This window comes from Xenopus laevis, chromosome 1S, assembly GCF_017654675.1.
Source record: "Xenopus laevis strain J_2021 chromosome 1S, Xenopus_laevis_v10.1, whole genome shotgun sequence".
Taxonomy (NCBI): Eukaryota; Metazoa; Chordata; class Amphibia; order Anura; family Pipidae; genus Xenopus; species Xenopus laevis.
This window is the reverse complement of record NC_054372.1, coordinates 71,368,779-71,386,587: the sequence shown is the minus strand read 5'-3', so window position 1 is coordinate 71,386,587 and position 17,809 is coordinate 71,368,779. Positions and strand designations below refer to the sequence as shown.

General features: G+C 36.4%; 1 protein-coding gene across 1 annotated transcript; it reads right to left on the bottom strand.

The window, feature by feature from the left end:
* Positions 1-3,404: 3,404 nt before the first annotated feature.
* Positions 3,405-6,509, bottom strand: cxcl13.S (C-X-C motif chemokine ligand 13 S homeolog). Its single transcript, XM_041577589.1, has 4 exons — positions 6,368-6,509; positions 5,570-5,705; positions 5,316-5,396; positions 3,405-3,638 (listed from the first exon to the last, which is right to left on the bottom strand). Exons 1-4 carry the CDS (start codon positions 6,432-6,434, stop codon positions 3,587-3,589), a joined length of 336 nt encoding a protein of 111 aa, XP_041433523.1. The 5' UTR covers positions 6,435-6,509; the 3' UTR covers positions 3,405-3,586.
* Positions 6,510-17,809: the final 11,300 nt, after the last annotated feature.

The following is a 17,809-nucleotide window of genomic DNA, read 5'->3' as shown; positions in this document are numbered from 1 at the left end:
AGTTAAAGCAATATGAAAAAATTCCAGAGTGGTGAACCAAAGTATACATACTGATAATATTTTCTATCCTTTCAAGGAGTGGCATTTATGAGAGGGCACTCTCATTTATTTTTCATTTTCGTTTTTTAAAGTTATTTGTGGCTGATCTGTACTTTCAAGTTTCTCAGTACCTTTTAACCAAACCTGATGTAGCATGACACCTGAGGAATCTAGAGAGAACAGGCACCTTTCTGCGGTGTTATAAAACAAAAGCATCCCTCAATGCATGGGGCTTGCATTTCATTTACAGGGGAAGTGTACCCCTTTGTTTAACATCACGGCAATGAATAGGGCAGTTACAGGTTCATCTTTCTATGCATACTATACCATATTTACAGACTGATTACTCTGCTACCACCTTGCCTCATTGTACAATTATAACACCATAACAGACTGGCTCCCTTGCCACCATCTCACTTTGTCTGGCTTCTCATGTTTCCTAAGCAGGACAAAATTAGAAGAGTTCTCTTTACTGCTTCTAATATTGGACATTGTACTTGTATTTCTCTTCCTGCTGATGATTTCTTCTGTGCATTATTCATTCACCCAAAGCTTCTTTTCTTTTCCACTGCAGAGCTATGAGGAACCAATATTCAAATGTTCTAGAATATAGAGAAACTAGGAAATTTGTAAACACTACAATACCTGTCATTATAGAGCAGTGATCCCCAACCAGTGGCTTGCAAGCAACATGTTGCTCACCAACCCATTGAATGTTGCTCCCATTGGCCTCAATTCAGGTGCTTATTTTTTAATTCCAGTTTTAAAGGCAAGTTTAGTTGCATAACAAGTCATGTGTACTGCCAAGCAGAGTCTCCTGTAGACTGCCAGTCCACATAGAGACAACCGATATCCAATCACAGCTCATATTTGGCACCCCCAGGAACTGTTTGAATCGTTCTGTTGCTCGCCAATGTGGCTCTAGGGTAAAAAAGGTTGGGACCTCTGCTATAGATCATGGCTCCTCATATTTTAGCTTAGTTGTTAGCTTGGCTCCTCTTATTGTAGCTATAAAAGAACTTTCTTAAATGCATGGTGTAGAAGCTGGGGGGATATATTGTAGATGACCGGTTTATATCCCCATTCTTTAGGTTTTAAAACTACCTCTTTAAGAGACACCATGGTGTTAACCAGTCAGAGGTGGGCTGGACATCCAAGGGGTGTTTAATGGAGGTGAGCAGCAGGTGAAAGTGGGTGGAAGTTTTGCACAAGTGGTAACTCACTGCTGGGTTGAACAGAAAATGCTGTCTCTCTAAAAAGACTGGAGAGTTCATTCCCTAAAGACACACTTGATAACGCCCGAAACATGTTGTGGAGCATTTTTCCCCAATAAAAGCACTTTGCAGTCATAGCTACTGCCTTGGATTTGTCCTGCTTTCTATTATAATACTGACTGTATCAATTTGGGTGTGGACACAGAACACCTTGCAGGAGAATCCACCTACATGTACTAAAGGTGAGCTACAGCCTATTTATAATTGATTCATTCCCTAAAGACTGGATGTTATATGTTTGGCAAGTAAGCTATTCTTATGTTTGTACTTATATACTGCTGAAGTGAAGCTGTTTTGTTTTCTGTGCAACTGTTTGCTGCTGAAAGCCTAAACCTGAATTGAGAAAAAATAAACACTGTTTTACCTTCAATCTGGAGTGGCCTGCATGTCTGGTGGAAAACCCCACTGTGACCCCCCAAACTTCACAATGGGTTAATGTAAAGTAACTGTTATTATATAGAACTCATCATGGTATCCTTCTGTCTTCCTGATGTTGCCAGTGCATAGAAATCAATCCTGTCAAATTGACAGGCATGGCCCATATGTTGCAGGTCAGCAAGTGCATCACTAATGGGCACTCTAGAGACTGGATGCTTTTAAGTTAAATATTAAATATATAACTAGATTAGACAATGTGTCATGCTATCTCCATGATTTATTCTAACATTATTCTTTGCTTATTATTTTATAGGATTATTAAAAGTAATTATTTTTATTTAAGAATTTATTCTAGATTTTACATTCCAGTCATGTAACTTCAGAGGACCTGAAGAGCAGCAGCAGTTAAAAACTTTATTTTATAACATCTAATAATAAAATGAATATTGCTATTAAAATCCACCTTTGATATCTTACTTTCTCAAATGTGTATCTCGATATAGGAATCAATTGGTCTGCCAAGCTTTATGAGTCTCATAGTATCTACTCTGGTATGTTTCACCTGTATTTGTTGGAGGTTTAGTTTGACCCTGTAAACTCCTTATGGTGGATAATGGTAAGATCATTATTTAACACACAGCTATCAGTATGTATAGTATACGCACAAAGAGGTGCAGGTGAAAGCCCACACAGGTATTAAAAATTGGTGTGTAATAACAAAAAACTTGGTGATCCAATTCAGTTGCAGTCAGAGATGACTGATGACAAACACAACAGGATTCTGTAAAATTATCTCAAAAATTGTCTGCATTGCTGAAAATGCTCATTCACCTTAGTGGTGAATATGAGAATAGCATCCATTAGGAGAAATAGGAGAAGCTGTGTCATAAAAATGTATTAGTTTGAAAAGAAAATTTGATGTGTTATATTGAGTTTTTTGCAAGGAACGCAGTATAATACAAACATAGTATAATAACCATGACAGTATCACCTTAAGCCCTTGCTGGATTTGATGGTAAGCTCTCCTTCCTTATACAGCAGCATTCCTGACATGCTTTGTTGGTGACATTTCAATTTTGTGTCACAGCAAATGATGCAGAGATATAATGGCAGTGCACTACCATTTCAGTTGTGTGAAACCCCTGTACGATAAAAGATTGTAACACTTGCGCTGTTTAGCTTCTTCAAGTAGTCATGAATCATTGCTAATGATTTCTAATTGACCACTATGGTAATATCCAGCCAGTGATTGACTTTGTGACATTGTCCTTTGATCCCTATTTGTATTTGTTATGTTGTTGATGTTGATCTCAGAAAGCTAAGACATGGCATATAAACTGACCTTTTGATTTGAAATATGTTAGTAACTTTATATTTTAGTGTAGTCACACATAAAAAAGTTATACTGGCCTTTTAGTGTGTCATTTTATATAACATTTGTTTAATGTAAATCTCAGTGTTAGAGATTTTAGTGTAAAACATTTTAATACAAATATAATTGCAGACAAACAGAAGATTTGCATAAAATTGCCATTGGTTCTCTTTAGAAGTACATTGCTAAGATTTCTCACTAAAATACTGTTAATAAATGGATGAATGAACAATAACAATATAATTTTTTTTCTTCACAGCAAAAACTAAATTTTATATTCAAACTCAGAGGTCATATATATATATATATATATATATATATATATATATATATATATATATTCACATATTCACATTATCTTTTTAATTGAATTAACACAATGTATAAATATTGCACTCAGCATGTTTTGTATTGATATATATTGATAACATACTGTTTTTGGAATGTAACAATTCAGTTTGCTGTGTATATGAAAGAGTTAAATAAAATACATTGGTCTTGATGGTTTTGTCCAGAACTTGATTCATATTGATGTACTATTTGCCACTGACACACCTCTTTTTCCTCCATTTTTCCTACAAAGCAGTAAAAATATAATTAGTCACATTTAAAGGGAAAATATAGCTGGGCAGAAAAACATTTGCAAATGCAAAGTTACTATACTATTCTACACATACAGGAATACAGAGGCTAACACTTTTACCCTGTTCGTGAAATTCTTTATTGTGCTATAAAACACCATATATGAAAGAACACATATGCAAAATATGATTTAATAATTACTGAATGGGTTTGATCCCAAGCAGCAAACAATACACACTGTGTCATAGCCCTAATAAATTGGGTTAAAATTGATCTCAATTGTTTATCTTGTGAAAAGACTATAGACATTGTAAGTCTGTTATTATTTATTATTTGTGCTAATCCTTTATGTGGCTTCTTACGAGAATTTGCCTGGAATTTTGTGCTGTTAAACTTTATATTACAAATATTCTTGATCTAACTGAAACTGTCACCTGTGTTGCTGATATTATGTTAGTAGATATAGACATATGCACGGTTCTGTGCTAATTGTGGGTAAGAGTCAGCAAGTCACTGGCAAACATATCTGCTAGTTTTATGGTTATGCCTTAAAGGCTAAGGTTAGTAGTTGGTGTTTTGTCTCTGTGTGAAAGTTAAATACACTGTTGCTCAAAATAAAATGATGATACACTCAAACCAGGGCTTGTTAGAGTAAATCACCCTCCCCACCACCACTATGAGCTATGCTCATTGCTTGGTTGTTTATAAGTGGACAATTCATCCTATAGCTGAAGATCTCCTTAATTAAATTCACTATATCCTTGTTAGTATTTTGTATAAACATTTTCTGTAGCTGGATAAAAATGGAAGCCTTTATTGTCAGCACAATGTATCCCTACCCAGTGGCTGTAGCTTCTATTATACTCACAAGCATCTCTACCCAATGACTTACTATAGTGCTACCAGTGTAATGTGAAAGTCTTAGCCCTTTCCTACAATAAATACAATTGCATTGTAATGTTTATAATGGCAAATGATAATTCATCCATATAGATATATATTTTTGTCATAATTATATCTACAGTTAAAGGGATACTGTCATGGGAAAACATGTTTTTTTTTCAAAACGCATCAGTTAATAGTGCTGCTCCAGCAGAATTCTGCACTGAAATTTATTTTTCAAAAGAGCAACCAGATTTTGTTGTATTCAATTTTGAAATCTGACATGGGGCTAGACATATTGTCAATTTCCCAGCTGCCCCCAGTTATGTGACTTGTGCTCTGATAAACTTCAGTCACTTTTTACTGCTGTACTGCAAGTGATATCACCCCCTCCCCTCCCAGCAGCCTAACAACAGAACAATGGGAAGGTAACGAGAAAGCAGCTCCCTAACACAAGATAACAGCTCCCTGGAAGATCTAAGAACAGCACTTAATAGTAAAAGCCAAGTCCCACTGAGACTGATTCAGTTACATTAAGTAGGAGAAATAACAGCCTGCCAGAAAGTAATTCCATCCCAAAGTGCAGGCACACGTCACATGTCTAGCCCTATGTCAGATTTCAAAATTGAATATAAAAAAATCGGTTTGCTCTTTTGAGAAATGGATGTCAGTGTAGAATTCTGCTGGAGCAGCACTATTAACTGATGTGTTTTGGAAAAACATGTTTTTCCATGATAGTATCCCTTTAAATGTATAATTAAAGATTAATAGTTATATACAAAACTTACTCTTTTAAATAGGCAATGAGGCGTTGCAGCCATCCAGCTTTCGGATTGACACACACAATATCACCATTCTTCAGGGTTACTCTGGAATATAAGAAGCAGCAAATATTTTATACCATCTACAATATTCACAAGTTAATCTCATTTTGATGGTCTTTGATGCAGGTAGTACTTTGTATGTGTTTCTGTGCATTACAATAATATTCACTGTGTGTAAGAAAAATATAATATTGTGGTAAAGGAAATGTAATACTTACAAACATTCCAATTGGGGACAACTGCGTCCTGGAGGGAAAAATTCAACCCGTGTCAGCTTGTTGGGTTTTATGAACTGATATGTCTGTTTGAAACATTTGCATCTTCCACCTGGTAATCTGGGTTCCAGACTTAAACCTGGGAGCACAAAAAAGTTACTTTTAATTAACAATAGAGTCAATTCAAATGCAAGAGAAAACTATATAAATTGTACACACAAACATATCCCCCAAATCTTAATTATAGTGAATTATGGGCAAGCAATAAATTAAATATATAAATATATTTTAAGAAATAGTTATAGTTTTCAGTAACAGAAGATTTACAAATTTCAGAATATAACACATTTCTTACAACCAGTCTGTACTCCAGGGTTTTATATAGTGTCAGAAAAAGTTTATGATTATGACCCTGCAGTCATAACTAGAATTTCACTCTTAAAGTACAAAGATGTATAAAAGGACGTAAACATATAAGCACCAAGATGTAGACCCCTTTGGAGCAACCACAAAAATTATTGCTGAAAAATAAAGCCCTATTCAATACAAACTAACCATTATGTTCACACTCAAAGACAGAAATAAATGTAGGAATCACTTGTAATAAAGTAGCTAGAATTGATTGCTGTTGTGGCAGTCATTGTCGTGCCGTAATTAGATAGGAAACCATTGCTTATTCTATACTATTGAAATCAATCATTTTTATAACTTGTTTTAACACTGGATAAGAAATATTTTTTAAAAAATGAGAAGATCCTATACAAATAATGTATTTTAAAACTATATCATCCACATACATACCTGCAACACAATGTAGTATTGCCAGCAAGACAATGACAGACAGCCCAGCAATATGTTTCATGCTCATAACAGATCTGGATCAGGAGAGTGAAGAGATGAATTCACTGCTGCAGTTGTTTCCTTGTGTGCTATACAGCTGTGAGCTGATATTTATTTAGCAAAATGAAGAAGTATGTGTCACCCTAATATATGCAAATATGTCAGTTAATCCCAATAACCCATAGCACCATTCATTGGTTTGTACTGCTTTAGTGTGATCACAATTACCACAGTATGGTGTGAATGCTAGGGCTTGCAGCTCTAGGGGAAAACCTGAATCTTTTTGTTTATGTGTACAATTCCCTGAATCCTAATTTTCATGTTGCAAGTTTCTAGCCTCACAACTGTTTGTATTTGATTTTCATTCCAGAGCTGCCATAAAATTCTTTAGTCTGCCAGTTTATTTGTTCTTTAGCAAATATGTCAGCCTGACTTATGCCCCTGTTCCTACTGTCACTAGACAGGTTGATAGTGACTGCTTAGATATATGTGCACAACTTTTTAGTGGATAGTACTGATGTTTTTCTCTATCAAGCTGTATTCATGTGTAAAGCAAACATTCCTAACCCTAACCCTGGAGCACCAGGGTTAGGTGATCAGTTTTGAAAGGCTGATGTAGCTTATATTAAATTTTCGTGATAGTTCCCCTTTAAAGGCAAAGACATTCTTCATTGACACTTTGTTCTGGTTTCTCAGAAGTGTATCACCCCATTAATGTCAGGAAACCAATGTTTACTAGGGAGATACAAAATCCAAGAATTTGGTTCAGTATTCACCCAATCCAAGGACTTTATGCAAGATTCAAATTTGAAAAAATTAATACCATGGTGAATTTATGCTCTGGACTACTGACTGATGGTTGCTTTTTTATATCCAAAATTGGCGAATTTAGTGCATCGGTATCCTAGACTGTCCTGTAGAGCTTACAATTTTTACAGCACTACCCTAAAACCTGATTTTGATGTAAATATAGAAGAATATCTTTAATCATACAGCAATGATTAACCATAAACTGCAATGCTACTTAACAATCTAAACATTCTCTGGCTGCAGGCCCAGACTGGCAATCTGTGGGTTTTGGCAAATGCCAAATGGGCTGCTGTAAGATGCCATAGAAAGTTACTATTAAGTGGGCTGGTGAGGGCTGCTTGGGCCTCTGTGTACTAGGAATGCCAGGACCTATTTTGAATCCCAGTCCAGTCCTGTCTGGCTGGTTTTGACCTTATTACACTTAGGGCAAATATATCAAGGGTCAATTTCAAATTGTAAAAAAAAATTAATGGCATTCCTCATATTATACATTTTACTTTCAACCGTTGAGCATATATATTGACCAGTAAAATAGTTCTGGCAAACTTGTAGCCTAGCTTAGTAGTTATTGCTTAAATTATATTGAGGTGTAAGGTAATTTTACAACAATGAAAAGTATGTTTTCTCTTAGAAGTAATACTGAATAATTCAAGTTTAAGGGGCATATTTATCAAGGGTTGAATTTCGAATTCAATAAGACCAACTGAAATTAAGTCAAATTGTTTTGGCCGCATAGGTTAGTTTTCAGTCGAATAGGCCTGTATTTGAATCGTACGAATCGAAGTAATAGCGCATTCGATCAAATTTGAATCAAAGTTTTTTGATTTTTCAAAGTCCACCAATTGACTCCAAATAGGTTCTAGGAGGTCCCTAGTTGAAGTACACAATCTCAGGACACTGTCAACAAACAGCTTGTCTATATCATCCTCCTGTTTCATGCTTTTCATTCAGATATTTATTATGTTAAGGTTACATAAGAAATAGTTTTTGTTAAATATAGCAATATACATGTTCCCGTAAATCAGTATTTAAGTAATATTTTCCATGGAACAAAATGCTAACAATGTTTTTAAGGATGTAGATCATCATGGGACAACTTTTTTTGCTTACGGTTGAAGTGAAATTGTCTGTGTTCAAAAAGGAAATACACAGTTGCATGCACACTTTTTTTTAAAAAAAGTGGAAAATAAAGAAACAAAACTTGTAAGTTTGTATAATACATGTGTGCTGGTAACCAAAATTGTATAAAACAAGTATAGCACATAATTAAAGCAAAACATATTTTATTGAAAGCCCAATGTTTTGGTCACCACCTGTGATTTTTCTTAAGGGAAACAAACAGAATGTGAATTTAGAGCAGATATCCTCCCCTTTTCTGTGAAAAAAAGGTACCAGATGCAAAGGTATATCACCATGGTAACACATAAACAAGTCAGAACAAATACAGCAATAAAGATACAAAAAGGTATAACAGAGCACATAGTATCAACTTATACCAATAAAATGTAGCCAAGTATAGTTGTATCTTACGCCAAGAAACATGTGCCCCAGAAACTGGGCGTAAGCTGACACATCCGAGCTGTGTGGACCTTTGAGTCTTCCTATTGAGATCACTGGGAGTAGCCGTGACTAGGAGAGAATCATGCGTGGCAGGCATAGCTCTTTACCAAATTAATTTATGCCAATCAAAGAGCAAACTGTATCTAGATAAGGCTCGTAGCAGACCCCCGTTGCAGTGGGTAGGGATGTCGCGGACTGTTCGGCGGCAAACTTGTTCGCGCGAACATCGGCTGTTCGCGTCCGCCGCAAGTTCGCGAACGTCGCGCGACGTTCGCCAATAGGCGTTCGCGTCAAAATCGTTCGACCATTCGACCATTCGATCGCTAAAATCAAACGATTTTCGTTCGATTCGAACGAAAATCGTTCGATCGAACGATTAAAATCCTTCGATCGTTCGAATCGAACGATTTTCGGATGTTCGAAGTTCGCGAACTGTTCGCATTTTTTGCCGGTGTTCGCGAACGGCGTTCGCGAACACATTATCGGCGGTTCGCTACATCCCTAGCAGTGGGGAGCGCCTCTTAAATGGGAACAGAGACCAGGTTTAACCTTCATTTACCACAGTTGTCAGGACTCTCAGGCATGTGTTTCTTGGGACTATGCACTTTCCAGTTGAGTCAGTGGAGGCTCTCTTGACTGCTCCTGACCAGTCCTCCTACCTACTGTGTATATATATTCATTGTATTTTCTGTCTGCTCCCTTGTCTTCACCCACCTCATTAGTCCCATGTGATCTCCAACCCATAATCAGGTCCCTTTATAAACCTTTTCCTGACCATTGCTCCTTGCTTGATCATCTGAGCTCCTGAGCCCGATCTAGAATTTTGTGATTCCTTGTTCCTGTGTCCACTGCCTGTTTCCCTTGCTCCTGTCCTCCTGTTCCCATCTGGTTCCTGAAACCGTGTTTTGTGTATTCCCTGGTTTGACCTTCGGCATTTTACTCGACCCTGCTTGACTGCTGCCTGCCACTGACCTTGCCTGCCTTTTGGACATTGCTAGGCTTCCGCCAGTCCTGACCTTCTCAGCCCGTTACTGGATTTCGCTCAGTTTTCTTTCTCTACCCAGGCCTGTATCCAGACTCTTGTTTTTCAGTTTGCACTCCTGTTTGTTGTTGCTTAAATCTGACCATTAAACCGCCTTCACTTTACCATGGTTTCTGTTGTTAATCCTGCAGTTAATGGGTGTTATCTGGGTTACCCAACATATAGGACTCAACCTGCTGGACATTCACCAGCATTTAGACATGACCACTTAATACTTGTACGTTAGCTACAGCCTATCAGTTTTTCAAGAATGCTATATTAGTGTCTCTGAATCATAGTTGATCATAATTGCATCCTCAAATTTCATTCAAAGAGCATATATGCACTGTGTCTAAGCCTTGTGCAAATGCTCTGCTGCTTTGAATAAACAATCTTAATTATATGTTCCATCTGAAATTAGCCCTTCTAATGGTCAGGTTGGTATTGAATACTTTTTAGCAAACACACACATGGCAGTTACCCAAAACCATAACCATATGCCCATAATTATCTAAAAGGAAAAACTTAAGAGAATACACAAAAAAAGATCTAAAAAAGGTACGCTAAACAATTCATAGTTATGAGGAACAGTTAATGCATATTATTGATATGGTAAACAGGCAATATCCACTCTCTATAATAAAAAAAAAACTCTGTCATATCTATCTATCTATCTATCTATCTATCTTAGTTATTAATATAAAGAATACTCAGGAGTGCAATGCCCATTCAGAGATATGATGGTATGAAATGTAATTATTATTATACTTTTCATCATATTTGTAACTGGTTTCATGTTTTATTATTTATGGTTTTTGAGTTATTTAGCTTTTCTTCAGAAGCTCCTCAGTTTGCAATTTCAGCAATATGGTTGCTAGGGTCCAAATTACCCTTGCAAAATCTATAAAAAAATAATTTATTAAAGAAATGATTGATCAGAGGGCAGGATCAGCAAATTAAGGAAGTAGGCTGTAAAGCAATAGTTCAGTAAACTGACCCCAGGTGTCATATATAATCCAACTCCATTCAAGGCTAGTATTAATTATATAGAAAATGTATATTCATTAGCCACTCTCAGCTTACAATCAAGCATTTCACTGCATTCCTGTGCCATAAAAAATGTAATGGACAGCAGCACAATCTTCCAATAAAAAAGTAAATCTTTATTTGCCCTGGCCTATTTTAAGATTGGGCACTGTCCCTTAACTCTTCATGGCATGTTCAATTTATTTAGAATTATTACGCACACACAAACAGTCATGTTGCTCTTATGCAAACAATTGGCCTTTGGCCAGCATAAATGTGTTTGTGAAAGTTAGGTGCATATGCATGCAAGATATCTGTCCAAGAGCCTTTCCCAAGCGATACAGCTGTGCGGCTGCTTAAATGCTGGGAAACAATTACAGGTTTAGAATTGACCTTAATGTAAATCTTAATCTTCAAGAAACAAAAAATTCAAATGTTTTGCCTAAGAGCCAGGTTCCTTCTCTTCAGGTTTTGTCTTAACAGGTTAATATTATCAGTGTTGGACTGGCCCATGGGATGCCCGGAAAACTCCCGGTGGGCCCAGGTGTCAGTGGGTCCTCTTGCTTCTAACCATTTGGCCTATTTCATGGTCATTCCCTATTTCTTCAAGAGGCATAATAATGGAAGATTATAGTATAGTATGTAGAGATAAAAGACTAAGAGAATATAGAGGTTGAGTAAGGAGAGGAAGATTAGTATCTAAACTGGAGAGTTATTTGTTTATGCCTTGTGTAGGTTGTTGAACGTTGCACAATATTTATAGTGGTAGTAAGAGATTTATATTGCTGGGGCTAAATGGACAATTAGATCACTCAGTATTGTCCTAGATATCTCTACCCCAACTATCTCTGATTAGTAACTAGCTATATCTAGGTATGGTGTGGCCAACTTAACTGTGTCTGGGAAGGTATACATGCATACACATGCAAGATGTTTACTTTTTATTCAAAGAAGGGAGTAGAAATTAGATTTTTGCTGCTGCATCCAAGCTTGGCGTATAAGTGATTAACAAGAACAATCTACTAGCAGAAATACCATACTGGCTAGATAGTGTTGTTGCATTACCTTTCACTTCTGTCACTGGGAAATAATTAGTCAACAGTTGTATTGGGCTGTTCTAAATTTAAACCTTTATCTTCAAGAAACGAAAGTGTTTTGTGGCACCAAATACAGAATTGAAACACTTGGTGACTGGAATTTTTACTTGGGATAACCATTCTGCTGTAGAACTACTTGATGATTGGTGAATATTGGTAACTGCTCTGGTGTAGATTAGCACCTATGTTATTAAATTAGTCCTGTGAAGAAACACAAACTAGCTAGTAGCCATACATACCTTACACTTCAGGGAGACGTTTACATACCTCCCCTTAAAAATTTTTTATCTATGGGGTTCATTTACACAACATATAGGTGAATCAGACTGACATATCAACTTCTAGCCATAGTACAGGCATGGGACCTGTTATCCAGAATACTTGGGACCTGGGGTTTTCCAGATAAGGGATTTTTCTGTAATTTGGATCTCCATACCTTAAGTCTACTAAAACACCATTAACCATTAATTAAACCCAATAGGATTGTTTTGCATCCAATAAGGATTAATTATATCTTAGCTGGGAAGAAGTACAAGGTACTGTTTCATTACTACAAGGAAAAAGGAAATCATTTTTTAAAATTGGAATTATTTGATTATAACGGAGTCTATGGGAGATGGTCTTTCTGTAATTCAGAGCTTTCTGGATAATGGGTTTCCGGATAACGATCCTATATATACTGTACTGCTTGCATTAATGAAGCATTACATTTCATAATTTGTAGCATGGAATTGTTTTTTTTTGTAAAATGAATCATTACTCATTTCCACTCAACAATGAACTGTAAATAAAATTTGAAGTGATGCTTATTTTTCCAGTTCTTATTGCAGAAGTCTGCGTCATCCATTCTGCATTGCAAAGTAAAAAATGTAAAAGATAATTTATAAACATAATTTTTTTTGTGGTTAAAACAATAGGCAAAATGTATTAGGGATGCACCAAATCCACTATTTTGGATTCGTCCAAATCCTTTGCGAAAGATTCGGACGAATACCGAACCAAATCCTAATTTGCATATGCAAATTAGGGGTGGAAAGGGGAAAAACATTTTTTACTTCCTTGTTTTGTGACAAAAAAGTCGCGCAATTTCCCTCCCCACCCCTAACTTGCATATGCAAATAAGATTCGGATTCAGTTCGGCCGGGCAGAAGGATTCGGCTGAATCCGAATCCTGCTGAAAAAGACAGAATCCTGGCTGAATCCTGGATTCGGTGCATCCCTAAAATGTATGTCCAGCACAAACTCTATTCATTAAACTCATGTGAGACAAGGGGGTATACTCCTCTTCAATATAGACATTTTGGACATTATAACAACATACATGCTTAAATGTCAAACCCAGAGCCTTTTTTTCCACAAATAGGTTCCATTCAAAACCTTTCTTGTTAGTAGACTGTCTGTTTCCCTATCCAATTTAAACAAATTAAATTTTTATTAAATCTTAAAAATTAATATAGCTAGAAATGACATTTTAGATACTGAACTTATTGCACCATACTACAGGTTCAGCATGTCTATTGTAGTTGTAGTAAAGATCCAGAACTTCAAAGTTGTCATGGGAGCTCCCCATCTTGGATTTTGTTGACACGAACATGCTCAATGGGCTTTGAGGAGCTGAGAAGCTGAGAACTTTTGCTGCACAGCCGACCCCCCCCACTCCAATCAAAATTTCACTGGGACAAAAGCCTCCCCCCCAATGGCAGCCTGGTTCACACTACACTGCGGCTCTGAAATCAGTACATTTAGCATTAGAATTTACATCTTATTACTTATTTGGCAGGTCAATCTAATTTGTTGTTTATAATTTGTGATAACCCCTAAATTGGGGTTATCACAAATTATAAACAACAAATTAGATTGACCTGCCAAATAAGTAATAAAATGTAAATTCTAATGCTAAATGTACTGATTTCAGAGCCGCAGTGTAGTGTGAACCAGGCTGCCATTGGGGGGGGAGGCTTTTGTCCCAGTGAAATTTTGATTGGAGTGGGGGGGGTCGGCTGTGCAGCAAAAGTTACATAAACTGAATAAGTTAAATAAATAAATAAAGTTATAACCTACCCAATTTATGTATCTTCCACAAAACTGCCCTTACTTACCTAAAAACTTCTGTATCCAGCAATGACAATGCAGGGTGTTAGCACATAAATTATTTTAAATATTTGTATGAACTACTTATTATATAGAGTAACATCAACTTATTTTTATATTGGGATCTATTAACTGAATTATATGAGCTATCTCCTACATTAACTTTTCTGGCAATAGAATGACTAGTTATTGGGCCCTACAGCAAGATCATTGGGCCCCTAAACTTACAGAATTTGTATAAATGATGGAAAACCTACTTTTACATTACTTTTTTGTAGCAGCTTTCATAACCTGCATATCAAGCAATTCTAACCTTTTGGGTTTTTATTTAAAACCGGTTAGTTAATAACTTTGTTTGGATAGATAAAATTAGGGGCTCAAAACATGTCAGCCAAATAAAATAATATTTGCAGAATAATTATGGGTTGAGTGTATTAGATAAGATCTAAAGTCTAAATGCATATTCTCAGGATGGTTTAGGTACTAATACTAACGTGTACTGCAATAGATCCTGACCTTTTTATTATTCTGACTCACAAAGTCACATGACTTGGGGCAGCTGGGAAATTGCCAATATGTCTAGCCCCATGTCAGATTTCAAAATTGAATATAAAAAAAATCTGGATTGCAGAGCAGAATTCTGCTGGAGCAGCACTATTAACTGATTCATTTTGAAAAAAATTTTTTTTTCCCATGACAGTATCTCTTTAAGGGAGATGCATTGTGACAGCATCTGTTCAACCACAAACAGCCTCAACCTTTTAAAATTTTAAGCACTTACAAAGAGTATTGTCTTGCCTCTGTATGCAAATTACACAGTTAAATGGAGAAAGAACTTTGAGTTTGTGTAATGGAAATATTGACGATAACAAAATACTTCTGTATGCTGATTATTATGTTCCATGGCTTGCTAAGCTACTGTGAATGGTGTTCAGATATTGTCTTGTGCCTTGTATTTTCAGCTAAAGCCCTTAAAGAATTAATGAGTATATGGATATCTTTTACTTAAAGCGATTCTGTCATGATGTTTATGATATATTTTTTATTTCTAAATTACACTGTTTACACTGCAAATAATTCACTCTACAATATAAAATTGAATTTCTGAACCAACAAGTGTATTTTTTTTAATTGTAATATAAGTGTGTAGGCAGCCATCAGTAACCACACAGACAATAGCCAGCAGCTCTTACTGTCAAGCTTAAACACTTAAGCTGTTGTGGTTGGTGTATTGGTACCTATTTAAGGGATACCCCCATATTCACATGTTTGGGTGCTCTGAATAACCAGGAAAATTTATTTGGACTAAATTAATGATTTAATGAAATAATAAATATGGATGAACAAATGAGAATAGGAGACTGAAGTACAAATAAAATATACAAGGTCAGAGCTGGCAGCAATCAGTAAAACAGCTCCATAATCAGACAGAATATCAGGGCTGGCAGTGAACAGCAAAAGTCCATAACAGGATGGGGATCAAAACCTGCGTGGCTCAATTTGGAAATAAAGGACTTAAGTAAGGCATTAAAAATTAGTCAGAGAATATACAGTATACAACAAATGTTGTTAAGCAGCAATTAGGTAGGCAATGATAGAAAACAAGGATCTTATTGCAGCAGAGGCTAAGACAAATGTGCCAAATCAGTTCTTTTCTTCATTGTATACAATTGGGGAGTCAGAGTTTCAAGACCCACTTGAAGAAAACTAGTTAGACATCAGGGGTGGTTATTGAAAGACTTGATAAACAATCACATTAAATATTGTGTTCTAGAGAATGGCATTATGAGCATTTTATTACATGCTAATCTTATATTACATAATTTGCGACAAATCCTACGCTTCGCTTCTCAACAGTTGCTCAGAGCCCAAAGTGTCGCAGACACTTTCCAAGGTGGTGACCCCCTGTGACAAGTTTGAAGTCCTGGATCATTGCTGCTATTGAGAAGCTGAAACTTTAGACTGATGCAATATGTTCAGTATATACAATATGGCATTTTTATCCATATTATTTTAGGGTTTAGTTCTCCTTTAAAAAGGGGTTTTAAATACATTATGATATGCTGTGGGCATTAACTTTGGGCGTCAACTTTGAAGGAGCACAGTCAGGGGCATGAAACATTTTTCCAGCTTTGTGACATAAGTAGACGTGACGTAGATGGAAGTGATGTTATGGTGACAGCATGGTATTATGCATAATAGATCTTGCCAGACTAATTTAATTTCCTTTCATGAGAAGGTGAGCAAGGACTGCGATTCTTTGATGGCAGTGGATATGATTTACTTAAGACTTTGCTAAAGCATTTGATACAGTGCCACACAGATGTTTACTGGTTACATTAAGGAATGTTGGCCTGGAACATAGTATGTTTACCTGGATAGAGAACTGGCTAAAAGATTACAAAGAGTGGTGGTAAATGAAACATTTTCTAATTGAACCAGTGTTTTAAGTGGAGTACCGCAGGGCTCTGTACTTAGTCCTTTGCTTTTCAATTTGTTTATTAATGACCTGGAGGTGGGCATTGAAAGTACTGTTTCCATATTTGCTGATAATATAAAATTGTGCAGAAATATAGGTTCCATGCAGGATGCTGCCACTTTGCAGAGTGATTTGACTAAATTGGAAACCTGGGCAGCAAACTGGAAAATGAGGTTCAATGTTGATAAATGTAAGGTTATGCACTTTGGCAAAAATAATATACAGTAAATGCAAGTTATACACTAAATGGCAAGTGTGACTAAGTGACTAAAAAGTGTGTTGGGAATTTCCTTAACTGAGAAGGATCTAGGGTTTTTTTGTGAATAACAAGTTGTGTAATTATGGGCAGTGTCATTCTGTGGCCACTAAAGCAAATAAAGTTCTGTCTTGCATAACTCAAGGCATACACTCAAGTGATGAAAACATAATTATGCCTCTTTATAGGTCCCTGGTGAGGCCTCATCTGGAGTATGCACTGCAGTTTTTGGCACCAGTCCTTAAGATGTATATAAATGAGCTGGAGAGAGTGCAGAGACTTGCAAATAAACTGTTTAGAAGGATGGAAGATTAAATTATGAGGTTAGACTATCAAGGTTGTTTGGGTTGTTTTGTCTGGAAAAAAGACGTTTGAGAGGGGTCATGATTATACTTTACAAGTACATTAGAGGACATTATAGACAAATGGCAGGGGACCTTTTTACCCATAAAGAGCATCACTGCACCAGAGGCCACCCCTTCAGACTAGAGGAAAATAACTTTAATTTGAAGCACTGCCGGGTGATGTTGTGATGGCTGATTCTGTTAATGCCTTTAAGAGGGGCTTGGATGATTTATTGGACAAGAATAATATCCAAGGCTATTGTGATACTAAAATCTATAGTTAGTTTATGAGTATATATAGTTTATGTAAGTGTATGGAGGGGTCAGTGTCAGGGGCATAACTACAGAGGAAGCAGACCATGTGACCGCAGGGGGGCCTAGGAGGTTTTTGTGCCCCATGAGACCCTAAATAATCAGAAATTTCAACATATATTGGTAAAAAAGGGACAACCTCTGTTTATGTTGAGGGCCCAAAAATTAATTTGCTGTGGGGCCCGTTACATCTAGTTACACTACTGGTCAGTGTGTGTATGTATGGATGCTGGGTTTCATTTGGAGGGGATGAACTTGATGGACTTTGGTCTTTTTTAACCCGATCTAACTATGTAACTAACTATGTAACTATGTTATGTGCATGCTCATAACCTCTCTTGAAGCCACGGAAATAGTGCACACATCGGATTTTTGCCTGCAAATTGGACAAATTTGTCAGAAATTGG

Excerpts from the sequence above, each read along its gene's own strand:
- cxcl13.S (XM_041577589.1), bottom strand. The coding sequence starts at position 6,434 with ATGAGCATGAAACATATTGCTGGGCTGTCTGTCATTGTCTTGCTGGCA. Across the intron at positions 5,706-6,367 it reads AATACTACATTGTGTTGCAG|GTTTAAGTCTGGAACCCAGA; the intron begins GTATGTATGTGG and ends TTGTGCTCCCAG. Across the intron at positions 3,639-5,315 it reads CTCATTGCCTATTTAAAAGA|GAAAAATGGAGGAAAAAGAG; the intron begins GTAAGTTTTGTA and ends ACTGCTTTGTAG.